Below are 12,785 nucleotides of genomic sequence, written 5' to 3'. Positions count from 1 at the left end.
GTGGATATTGAAGGGAAGCCATCGATTTTTCCTTCTGATTTAATCGCGTCCTTGTTATTCAAACATTTCAATTCCGCTTAATTTCTTCTCGGCCTTTAAAAGTTTAATAACTGTCGTTTTCTATTTCAACCTAGGGGAACATTTCAGATGTACACATATGTACACATAATTGATATAAACATTTGAAATATGGGATACTTTGCATTTCGAATTTTTGAGAAGAAAAATTTTATTTCTTGTTTGACTCTAGTTTGGAGTAAAAAAGTTTTGTGTTATTTTATTTTATTATAATCTATTATAAATTATTTTAAATTAACTTAAATTATTCTATTATAATTTATTTTAAGTTTTATTTTATTTTATTTTATTACAATCATTTTCTTTTTTTTCTTTTTTATTTTTAAATAACATTCTACACATATTGCATTTGAAATACAATTTTGTCTAGTCTTGCCTCCGATTCTCGGGATACCCAGTCTCAGCATTCGTGAAATGCACATCGACATATTTGACATTCTAACGTTCCTTCAATATAGAGCCGGTGTCCAGCGCAAAACCAAAGTTCACAAATGCTGATATAAAAGTGGTGAGGCCGACACCTAGCTCCACCGCGGTGTCAATGACTTGTCCCGCTCAAGGGTTCCCTGTCCCCATTACGCGGTCAGTAATAGTACCAGTTTCCGTGCTTAACAATGCTTGTTCTCGTTCTTGTGCACTTCTTAGAACCCACTTCGAGTGCAAAACCTAAATTGCCAAGTATACGTAAAGTTGACTTCATGGAGACTAAATCGCATGATGCGGTAAATCTGATGTGCCCGGTACAAGGCTACCCTGTCCCAATTTCGAGGTGAGACATGGATATTTCATCGGTTCCTTTCATAATTACATTAAAACAAATAGAATTTTTAATTATACCATATGTCCGACATTAAATTTCTCTAATTTATTTTTATTTTTGCGCCCACTGGAAACATCTTGTCAATTAATTATTTAATTAATAATTTTCACATTCGCGTTATATTATTATTATTGACGTCATGTGACGTTATGAGCGATTGATCATTCCGTCACGTTGTTTCTCGTAGAACCGGTCGGGTTTAAATCACCGATCTTCTCTACTGATGATACTCTTAGAGCGTATCCTAGACGTATGGGTACGGACGTGGTGCTTGCCTGCAACGCTCAGGGATTTCCTATTCCAACTGCCAGGTAATCTCTCGTAAGAGATTCTTACGCTTCTCCATGAAATTTCCATCGATTTCAGAACCGATAAGTGCCAGATCGCCGAGATTAACGTCGGATGATTTAAGTCGTACGATCGGCAGATATGAAGGACAACCCATTAGTATTTTCTGTGCTGCTCAGGGAAGTCCTGTGCCCACTACTAGGTAACAGTTTTTGAAAAATTTCATGATTGACAAAGGTTGATCTTGTAAAAAAAAAAGAATTTTTTATATCAATGCAGGCAAAAATCGAAAGAAACAACCAATTTATATATTGGTTGACTGAGGTCGAGTTTCATTTTTAAAGGGGAAACTCTGTTCCTGCTATGTGTAAACAAAATAGTTTCCTACATAAATTAACATTCTTTAGAGCCCGTTGGCAGCAAAGCACCCGCTTTTGCGGGTGATGCAAAGTTGTCTCTATTGGTGCGAAAGGCGAACATGGACGTTAGTTTGCCTTGTAACGCTCAGGGTCATCCTCCTCCAATATCTAGGTACGAAATTCAATATTATTAATTAATAAGAATGCAAGAGAGTGTATCAAAAGCGACAGTTATTATTTTTATTTTTAAAGAAAAAAGCTGCTAGTTTATGTTGAAGAGAAGAAAAATCTGATATTTATTCAAAATGTAGACTTTTAATGATGAATTTCATAAATACACGTGCACAATTTATTATTGGCAAGAGGAAGCCCTGTCCCCGCTTTGAATGCACGAACGAAAATTAGTTTCGGAGTAATGGCAAGTCGATATTCTTTAGAGCCTGTCGGAAGCAAGGCGCCTGCCTTTGCCGGTGAAGCAAAGATATCTCTATTGGCACGGAAAGCGAACGCAGAAATCAGTCTTCCATGCAATGCTCAAGGCCATCCTCCTCCCATCTCTAGGTACGACATTTAATAAAGATTCGAATAACAGCATCTTACAAGTAATAATGACATGCTGTAGAAATATTCTACAAAAAATATTCTGATATAAAAGTGCAACGAGACAAAATAAAGATGATATTTAAAAGATACTTCCTTTAAAATTTCATTTTAAAGGATGAGCTTAAATCTTTTAAATATCTCGCAATCTCGCATTTTTATATTATTCCTAATTATATTTAATTATTACTCGCAATGGAGGAATCAATACTCAATTGTGATTTTTCTCTCATATCTTTCACGAAATAATCGCGCGAAAAAAACGACGAGGGGAATCCTGTCTAAGGGTATTCAGTGACATGAGAAATATATATCTTTCTGCGGCGCGTGACATCAATTCTTTTGTTCTTTTATTTAGAGCCAATGGGCATCAAGGCGCCCGCCTTTATCGGAGACGTTAAAACATTTTCTATTGTTCGTAACCGCGGATCGGAAACCAGTATGCTGTGTAACGCGCAGGGGCATCCTGTTCCTGTAACCAGGTACTAGATAATTGCGTTATGATTGAGAATTTTAAATCGTGATATTCGCTTTTATTATATCTTATTATCAGTAATAGATTAACAATTCCGAGCAATGATTATTCGGTTTTCCTCGCTTTTAAAATATGTTAGAATTTGATATAGTCATGTGATGATTACTTCATTCTCCCTCCGTATAATTAGAACCAGTCGCCACGAAGAAGCCAAAGTTCTCGAGTGAATCAAAGCTGGCTTGGTACGATCGCGTTCGAGGAAACAATTTTACCCTGTTGTGTCCCGCGCAGGGGTTCCCAGTTCCTACTTATAGGTACATGCATAAAACTTTAAATCTATAATGTATGATTTTCACACATATGCGAGGAAAGTGTCTCTATTCTCTGTCATGTAATCAGAACCAGTCGCTACAAAAAAACCAAAATTTTCGAGCGATGCAAAATTTTCTGGATACGATCGCGTTCGAGGGGATGATCTGACCCTGCTATGTCCTGCGCAGGGGTTCCCAGTTCCAACGTATAGGTATACAAATGAAATACTAAGATTGTAGTTAGAACAATGATTCTCGCAGAGCATGTGAAGAAAATGATAAGTTGATTTAATTTCTCGTCATAACTAGAACCAGTCGCTACGAAGAAGCCGAAATTCTCGAGCGATGCAAAAAAAGCCTGGTACGATCGTGTTCGTGGAGATGATTTGACCTTGTTTTGTCCCGCGCAGGGGTTCCCAGTTCCAACATATAGGTATATACGAGCAAGTATTAAAGTCATAGGTAGAGTAATAGATGACTTGCAGCACGCAAGGATTGTTTCACTTCATTCCCTATCATGTAATTAGAACCGGTCGCTACGAAGAAGCCGAAGTTCTCTAACGATGCAAAGCTAGCGTGGTACCATCGCGTTCGAGGGGATGATCTGACTCTATTTTGTCCCGCGCAGGGGTTCCCAGTTCCAATGTATAGGTATACATGCATATTACAACCTACTAAAGACATGAACGAAGTAATAGATGATTCTCATAGCATGCTCTCGTGTCTCTCTATAAATTGTTAGAACCAGTCGGAAGCAAAGCGCCGACGTTGACGGGGATTTTGAAAGGAGGTTTTATGCAGAGCAAAGCTACTTCCAATATTGTACAATTTTGTCCTGCGCAGGGCTATCCAGTACCTTCGTTTAGGTAAATTCTTGTTGTTATATATGACTTTTAAATCCCTTTCTTAAGAGCTTTTAGTTTTTATTTTTAATCATTTCAATTTTAATTAATAACGTAATTTAAATGCATATGCATATACATTTTGACTTTTTAATCTTGTATATAATTATAATTAATTTATCAATTATTCTAAATTAATATAGATTGACGGGATTTGGTTCTATTGTTTTCATATTACTCTGTTAATTGAAGAAGGGTCCCCTGTCCCTTTAAAATGATGATTTTGCTATTGTTTACCGCATGTTCATTTATACGTTAGAGCCCATGGGCAGCAAAGCACCGGCATTGACAGGCGACGTAAAAGGTGTATGGATGGAAAAAACAACAGCATCTAATACTGTGTTACCGTGTCCAGCACAGGGATATCCTGTGCCCTCCTTTAGGTAAAGCTTTCATATATAAAGATATATACGTTTAGCTATATATAACTAAAAGATCACGAGCGATGTGCAAATCAAGCCCAAGTTATTGCTTCCTTGTTTCACATTTTACCTCTGAGCGCCGTTTTTTGTTTCAATTTTCTGCTCCGTTTCTTGCCAATGAAGGGGTCTCTTGTTCCATCAGAAAGGTTACATAAAAACACGTAAGCGTAACATATAAGCGTTCGTGTCGAGTAAAAATATCAGCTTGCTGAGCACTTGTTGCATAAATGATTAGAGCCAGTCGGAAGCAAAGCGCCAGCAATAACCGGCATTGTGAAGGGTGTATGGATGGAAATCGGAGCTGGACCCCCTGTCGTGTTGTTTTGTCCAGCGCAAGGGTATCCTGTACCCTCTTTTAGGTAATGACATAATACGTAAACATAATTAGATTCGATAGAAATGATCATTTTTAAGCATTTCACAATTTTTATTTAACTGTATTTTATTTTAGGTTTTGCAAGATTTGCAATCTAAAATAAAATTTGTTTATTTCTTGTCTTATTTTAATTTTTAACTTTTTTTATTTTAATTTATCGTTTATGCTATGATAATAAATGCGAATATTTATTTTTCACTGAATTCAGATAAAAAATTAATCATATTTTAAAGTATACATACAATTAATTTTGGAGTAGATTTTGGAGTTGAGTGATCATGCACGTTTATAATCATTCAGAACCGATTGGAACTAAATCCCCGACTCTCAGCGAATTAAGAGCGGGATGGTTGAAGAAAAGAGCGGGCTTCAACACCGTGTTGTCGTGCCCGGCGCAGGGATATCCTGTACCTTCTTTTAGGTAATGACTAACATAAGAAGCTACATAAAAATTAGATACAAAACATGTTTTGAGAAATTTATATTAATATAATGGATAGTTTACTTTTTATTTTACAATTTAAAAATTTTTTTGCTTCGATTTATTATCGTGGATAGGCGCAAACATTGATTTATATATTAAATCGGATAAAAAACTAATCGCGCTTAAATAATATATACAATCACAAATTTTACAAAATTTGAATTGTTTGATCGTATGCATGTTTGTAATCGTTAGCCGATCGGAACTAAAGCCCCGGCTCTCACGAACGAGATAAGAGGGGGATGGCTGAAGAAAAAAGCGAGCTTGAGTGCCGTGTTGCCGTGTCCGGCGCAGGGATATCCTGTACCTTCCTTTAGGTAAAGTTGCATTTAATGAACACGTGTTCCGTTCCTTTTTTTATTTTTACGGTGGCTTCTGTCCCGCCAGAACCGGTTGGTAGCAAAGCACCGGCATTGACGGGCGACTTGAAGGGTGGTTGGAAGGAGAGAAAATCGGGCTTCGTGGTCATTTTATTCTGCCCGGCGCAGGGACACCCTGTGCCCAGTTTTAGGTAAACTTTTTTAATCCATAAATATAGATTGTAAATCTATAAATATAGAGTTTAATTTTTTAAGACGTAAAAATGTATGCAACGTATATTTTTCTACTTTGAGTTATTTCTTTTTCTTTTATCAAAGTTCCGGCAGCAATTTATTATTATAATAATCATGTAACTAAATACATACCTAGAGAAATTAATTTTTTCACAAATTTTTACATTTTATTAACGATAAAATTTTTACATAGAAACTTTTTATTAAAAAATATATAAACCTTTTTTATATGAATTAATAATTTTTACAAATTTTACAAATTAATAATATCGAGATATGTATTAATAATTCCGATAAATATTAATGGCTATAAATGGTCTATAAATGGCCTATAAATTGCAGTCCGTAAGATTTTATTTGAAGCATTCATTTTACGTATCATTAGAACCGATCGGAAGTAAAGCACCGGCGCTGATCGGCGAAATGAAACGCGGATGGAAAGAGATGATCACGAGTTCCAACATTGTGCTGGCATGCCCGGCTCAGGGTTACCCTGTGCCCAGTTTTAGGTAATGCTATTTTTGCGATCCATTTTCGAGCGATAAAAAATTTATTGTGCATCGTTAGAGCCAGTCGGTACTAAAGCGCCCTCGATTTTGGGAGAAAAAGGCAGTTTGATGGAAAGGCGTACCGACACACACATCGTAATTTTGTGCCAAGGGCAAGCTTACCCTGTACCAACATTCAGGTAAATTAAATATGAGCGAATTATGAATCGATTGAAGTATTTTTTCTCAATTGCATAAATAATGATACTATTTAATCGGGGATGAATTGAGAGAGATACCTCAGGAAATTATTTTTTATTTTTTTTTAAATATTGCGCATTCTCTAAAATATCTGAAATATTTTCTTGCAAAAAGAACCAATAGGTAGTAAGGCACCTTCTGTCACGGGTGACGCGAAACGATGGCTGCAGACTAAATCAACGACTGGATTTGCGATACAATGCCAAGCGCAGGGTCACCCAGTTCCATCGTTCAGGTAGAGCGTTTATTGCGCCCTTTATCGATCGCCAATTTGCGCGTCATTAATAGGAATTCATAGTGACAGAATGATTGCGAAAGGCTTGTTTCACCTTTATTGAGAGTTTTATTTTCATGTGAATCGGAAACGCGGATTTTTCGGTGCAACTTGTTCTTTTTTTTAATTCAATAAAACTTGTTTGGCATACGATTTTTGTATTGCTAGAACCGATGGGAGCGAAAGGACCGAAATTCTCGAGCGATGATCGCGTCCACTCGTTTATACGCGCCGCGGGAAACACATCGAATTTGCAATGTCCTGCGCAGGGGTTCCCCGTGCCGTCGTTCAGGTAATTAAGAGGATGAAGAATTCTCAAAGGATTTAGAGATTCTTTTTCATTTCGCTCCAGAGCCCGTGGGATCGAAGGCGCCTGCTTTTCAGAGCGACGCGAAAAGTAGCACTTACGTAAGAAACGCGAAATCATCGCTCGCGCTAACTTGTGCCGCTCAAGCATCGCCACCTCCGACTCACAGGTAACGCTGTTAACGAGCTGGACATGAATCGCGTAATTTTATCTGGTAGAAGCTGTAATCAAATTTAAAGCATTACGCAATGTGTTGTTTTATACTTCCGAATTATTGTTTATTATTTATTATACAATAATTTATATTTCTTTCGTATATTTTAGTTATAAAATTTATGATCTCTCTCTTTTAATTTTTTTATTTTTTTAAATTATATTATGGAATTATTACTATTTATTAAAAAATTGATTTTTAATAAATAAATTAATCAAAAAATGTAATACGGCGGTGGCGCGTTCTGTCCTAACGCAAATGTATTATTTTAAGAAAAATAACAATTTTATTTGTACTGGTTAGAGCCAGCAGGTCGTGTGTCCCCAAAATTCCCGAAATCGGCAAAATCTGATTCTTTCGAAGTGGCGAACGGTGCTGAGATAAGTTTATTATGCGATGCACAGGCATTCCCTGCTCCCGCATTTAGGTCAGTCCATCAGTATAATTATATTTAATTATTTCTTTCAATATAAATATATATATATATATATATATATATATACTATATATATTTATTTTCATAAAAAGCATATATCGGCGGTGGCGCATTTCAAATGATGCGGACGTGTTATTTTAAATAATAAATTTCGTTTAAACGTTAGAACCAGCAGGTCATGTGGCCCCAAAATTCCCGAAAACGGCAAAGTCCAATTCTTTCGAAGTAGCAAACGATGCCCAAATCAGTTTATTGTGTGATGCACAAGCATTCCCTGCTCCTGCATTTAGGTCAGTCTATCGATATACTTAATTTATCATGTTGTGGAATTTGTTTTTGCATTTGATACAATGTAGTTTCCATGACATTATCGTTCTGTAGAACCGATAAATGGTGCCAAACCTAGAGTCGCTTCCACGTCTAAATATGATGTTCTCGCGAATGTCGTTGGAGTAGCTGTAACGATGCTGTGCCCTGCGCAGGGATACCCTCTTCCAACTTATAGGTATTTACGATTATTAATGCTGAGGATTCGGTAGCGGTGAATCTCTTTTATTTTATTAGTTCTATTTGACTCTTGCATAAAGATATCTCATGTCTTCGATACAGTGTTCTTATCTTGGGGAAAACTTTGCTCGCTTAGGGGATACATGTCAACGTAAAATGTCTAGAATCGTTTCATCGTATTATTGTTTGTATATGTAGAGCCAATAACTGGCGCAGCACCGAAAGTGCCACCGACAGCTAAAATAATTGTCCTCTCGGTCGCATCGCAATCTGCCATGGCGATGTTGTGTCAGGCTCAAGCAAATCCACTTCCTGTTTTCAGGTATGTGCAGATTCGGTGCAAAGATTGGCCGTTGGTAGAAATCTTTCCGAAATGAAAAGTAATTAATTAATAAATATTAGATCTAAATAAAATTTACATTTGCTATATTCGTTCATGAAAAAATTTTTTTTACACCAAAAATTCTTCTAATTTCAAGAAGAAATTATTATAAAAATTAATCTTTGAACTTAATCTTTGAACGTTATTAGTTTAATTAATCTTTTTAGACATCGGGAAATATTAAGATTTGCTTGTATTAAGACCAAAAATGCATCTTGCCAATCATGTACTCCGGATAGAAACAGATTATGTGAAGATATCGATTGATTTCTTGTTAGGTGGTGAATCTCTCACCCTTTTCGTTTTTAGAACCGGTTGGAAGTAGTCCGCCTCGATTGCCGCCTAGATCCAAATTTGACGCAATGATGAAAATCGAAGGTCAAGCAGTAACATTACTCTGCGATGCTCAAGCCAGTCCATCGCCTTTGTTTAGGTGAGCAAAGTCTAGCAATTTAGCTATCAAGTAATTTGCCGGTTATTGTATCAATTTTTGTGTTCAAAATTTAAAAAGAATTTACAAAACATTTTTAATAATAATTCGATAAAATTGGATAAAAAATTTTTTGAAGGCAAAATAACTTAATCATGATCAATTGATAATCAATCGTTATCTTCACATTTTGCGGTATCCGCGTTTTGCGTTTCGTGCATCAATGGTAAGCTCAATGATAATGACGACGATGGAGAAAGCGTTGCGTTTCCTATTTTTCCACTATTTGCGCTATTGCAGAACCGCGAGGCAGCGTACGTCCAAACGTACGAGACAAAGATGTAAACGGATTGAGGAGAAACATCCTAGTCGAAAGAATGGTCGGTCTACCGTGTCCTGTTCAGGGTTTCCCAGCACTTGCATTCAGGTATAGACATTTATGAATCGATTGATTAAACGAGATGGGAATAAAATCTGACATAGACATATACATTGTATATAATTATGAAATTACCGCTATTATAAATAATTAATATAAAATTACAATACATTTACTACACAAAAATAAGATTTAATTTTAAAAAAATTTGCAAATTAATTTTCAGATGATTTAGATAATTTTCGAGATAATTTTCGTATGATTTTTCGTTGTTTTAAAGCTATTTTTATATTAAAATAAAAATCATAGTTTTAATAGCATAACAGTAGAGCAAAATCTTTTATTATATTAGTTTCTTTTATTATATTATTCTTTTATTATATAGAGCAAAATCTTTTATTATATTATATTCGACTATTTTGCATCAACCATATTTACAGAACCGACTAGCAATGTCGCGCCACGCATTGCTGGTGAGCGTTACGAGGGTGGCAAACTAATAGATGTACTAAAAACGAATATGGCGGCGTTGGATTGCGCGACTCAGGGTTTTCCTGTCCCATTAACAAGGTATATCGGCAAAAATCGCCGAAAGCCCTCTGTTCTTTTTTACAATTTTATATAATCCGATTTCAGAGGGTACAAGTAAAATCGCGCCGCGATCATCGGGAAAGAAATTCTTTGGATGGGAAGTTGTTTTGACTGCTAGAAATCAAGACGTCGCGTTGAGCCATTCCCTTCAGGGATATCCTGTACCTTTCACAAGGTAGACTTTGTACCAATCGTTCCACCATATATCCGTTTTCATCTTTCTTCCATTTTTCATCGTCGTCATCTATGAGTAGAATAAAATTATAACAAGCCCGTAATATTGAGTATTCACATACATAAAAATTTGTTTGATGAGTAATAAAATTAAGAAATCATAAATGGATATAACAAAAGAATAATCTAAATTTTATGCTCAGAATTTCTTTTATTATCGTGAGTGAAGTTAGGTTATTTACTTGGAAAAGAGATTCATAATATCATAAGTTTACATCTATATTTTCTGCCTAATGCTTATGTTATATCATATGCAGTGTATCAAAAATAAATTCTAAAGAATTTTTCGAGATATATTATTCAGATATAATAAAAATATGTAAGAAAAATATCGGATGTAAACTGATATTAAAACGTTCTGTGAGCTCACAATTTGATATCATGTGAGGTAAGTAAACTGCATGTGACGATTCTATCGAATCAAGCCAGGTCAGCACAATGGCATACTGGGTACGTATTATCAAGCTTGTTAATCGCTCGGATTCTTCAACTCGCATTCTTCTTCACGCATCATTTCCGGAATGGAACCAAGAAATAGATCGGATTTGAAACATTACAAAGAGACGAAGCTCTCACTTTGGGCAATCTATTTATTTCAGAGCCGTCTGGTCGTACTGCCCCGAAGACGACTGGAGACGGTCTTAATAAGTACCGCGGGGTAGAGGGCGAGTCTCTGGCGCTGGCGTGTGCGGCACAAGGCTTTCCTGCCCCGATAACTAGGTACACTTCCGCATAGATCTCTGTTCTCCCTGATTTGGACGTAGTTTCACGCTCTGCGGGGCACAGATCCTGTGTTCACTTTTGACTATTTTTTATCCTTACCCTCTACCCCGTGTCGGGTGGCGGTACCGTAAGATATGACAGGGGCAAGAGAGAAAGTTTTCTATAAAAAAATAGGAATTATAATATTATGAAAGAATCAAGATTTTTTAAGCAGGAAATATAAAAGTATCGTGAAAATTCGATGCAGAATGTGAGAGAAAAATAGATAAAAATGTAGAGAACACAAAAGCAAAGAGAAAAGAAGACGAAAGAGAGAGCGTAAATTATAATAGAACAACTTAATGGCGGGAATTATTGGAGGAAAAAAGCTGGTGCTCTTGATTTTCGTGCGACGATTCGATGATTTCGATAGACTTTCAATTTCGAATATAACTACGCGATATTTTACACAATTCACAAGAGCAATAGCGATTAAACGACGCTTAATATATATTCCTGATTCGGGGCCAATTGGACGTGTTGGTTTTCAGTGCCAACTGGATCCTACCCCCTCGGCGCAATCTTCGAGATAGGTGACGGAAGCGCGACCTCGAAAAGGATGCGGGCCCTCTGCTCCCCCGGTATCCTCGATGCTGATCCGGGTGGTCCGAGAGGGTGTCACCCGATCAATGGGCCGGTCAATGTTGCCCTACACCTGCACACCTCCAAATAAGTCCCACAATACTGGCTGGTAAGTCCTCGCCACCTTCTCGTGCCTCCGTTCATCCGCTCGTGTTTTAATTCATAATTCCCCGCCCTCTCTCTTCCGTTCGTTCACAAGAAAAAAGAAGCAGATCGTTTACGAGATGAGGATCGAGCCTTAACGTTTTTTCACGTTGTCTAGTTGCACTATCGCTATTAAACGTACCGCCAGTTCACCAACACCACCACCACTTTTGCTTCCTCCCCGACCACCTTCCATCACTTGTAATTATATTCGACAGTATTTCGTAATTTCAAATCATTTGTTTGAAATCGATTAATCAATGCCAGAGAAAGAATTTTCAAATGATTTTATATCGCAATATCGTTATGTGATATTGTTGCCTGGAAAATTAAAAAGTGACCCTGCACTAGCATCTGCGTCCAATAGTCACGTCAAAAGACAGCTACTGATCGTTTAGTTATGTAATTTTGTATTCTGGATTTTATTTTAGGCGTTTCTTTTTTCCGCTCTCCTTCCCTTAGTCTAGTCAGCGTCGTCGCGAACAATCGTATACCATGAAGAATCAAGTAGAGTCGTTCGTACTTGCTTTCACGCTGCAGTCGCCTTTCACCTTCTCCTTTAGGGATTTTTGCGGCAAGACACGCAAATATCCTTTTAAATATTTATTTTTTCTTGCTTTTATTCATCTATTGTCGCCGCCAATCTTTGTTCTTCTGTTGCGCCCCTGCATTGCTTTTCGATCGTGTAGAAATGTCTTGTTTTATTGTTGAATTATGATTTTGTTCTTGTACAAAATTATCTCGCGTGAGACATATAATACTGATCAATGAAAAAAATAAAAGGCCGTGCCCAGAGACGCCCAAAGCCCCGCATATAGAATAAGGCATAATAACGTAAAATGGAGCATACAATGTATTCGCCAAAATTGCAACATTTGTTATTTATCTTTATCCAACTAGAATTTTATTAAAGATATATTATGTGATAAAATTATATATACAAGTATTTTTTTACGGAAAAAGAATATTTTAAATGTATGTACATATAATAATAGTAATTTAATAAACGTATATATGTAATTTTTTTATATAAATTTATACAAATTTATATAAAAAACAACTTTGATTGAAATTAGTTTTAATATGTTAATATGGTTATTAATATGATTGTTTTGTTATGTTAAT

General features: G+C 36.3%; 1 protein-coding gene across 50 annotated transcripts in view; it reads left to right on the top strand.

The window, feature by feature from the left end:
• LOC105258012 (Down syndrome cell adhesion molecule-like protein Dscam2) overlaps positions 1–12,785 on the top strand; it is a 71,703-nt gene that overhangs the window by 29,446 nt on the left and 29,472 nt on the right. For 2 of the 50 annotated variants that reach the window (XM_025412290.1, XM_020029610.2), the window contains exon 7: positions 9,788–9,917. The exons of 39 other annotated variants lie outside the window; for them this stretch is intronic. In XM_025412290.1, coding sequence (XP_025268075.1) covers positions 9,788–9,917 — 130 coding nt within the window. Of the gene's footprint in view, positions 1–536; positions 661–2,503; positions 2,628–4,092; positions 4,217–4,490; positions 4,615–6,236; positions 6,358–9,268; positions 9,396–9,787; positions 9,918–12,785 lie in introns of all 50 variants that reach the window. 9 more of the 50 variants (XM_025412296.1, XM_011269009.3, XM_025412301.1 and 6 more) reach the window with 6 other exon arrangements.

This window comes from Camponotus floridanus, unplaced genomic scaffold (assembly GCF_003227725.1).
Source record: "Camponotus floridanus strain SB8 unplaced genomic scaffold, Cflo_v7.5 scaffold5, whole genome shotgun sequence".
In the NCBI taxonomy this organism is placed as follows: Eukaryota; Metazoa; Arthropoda; class Insecta; order Hymenoptera; family Formicidae; genus Camponotus; species Camponotus floridanus.
The sequence above is the reverse complement of the archived record's forward strand: the minus strand, read 5'-3'. Positions and strand labels throughout refer to the sequence as shown.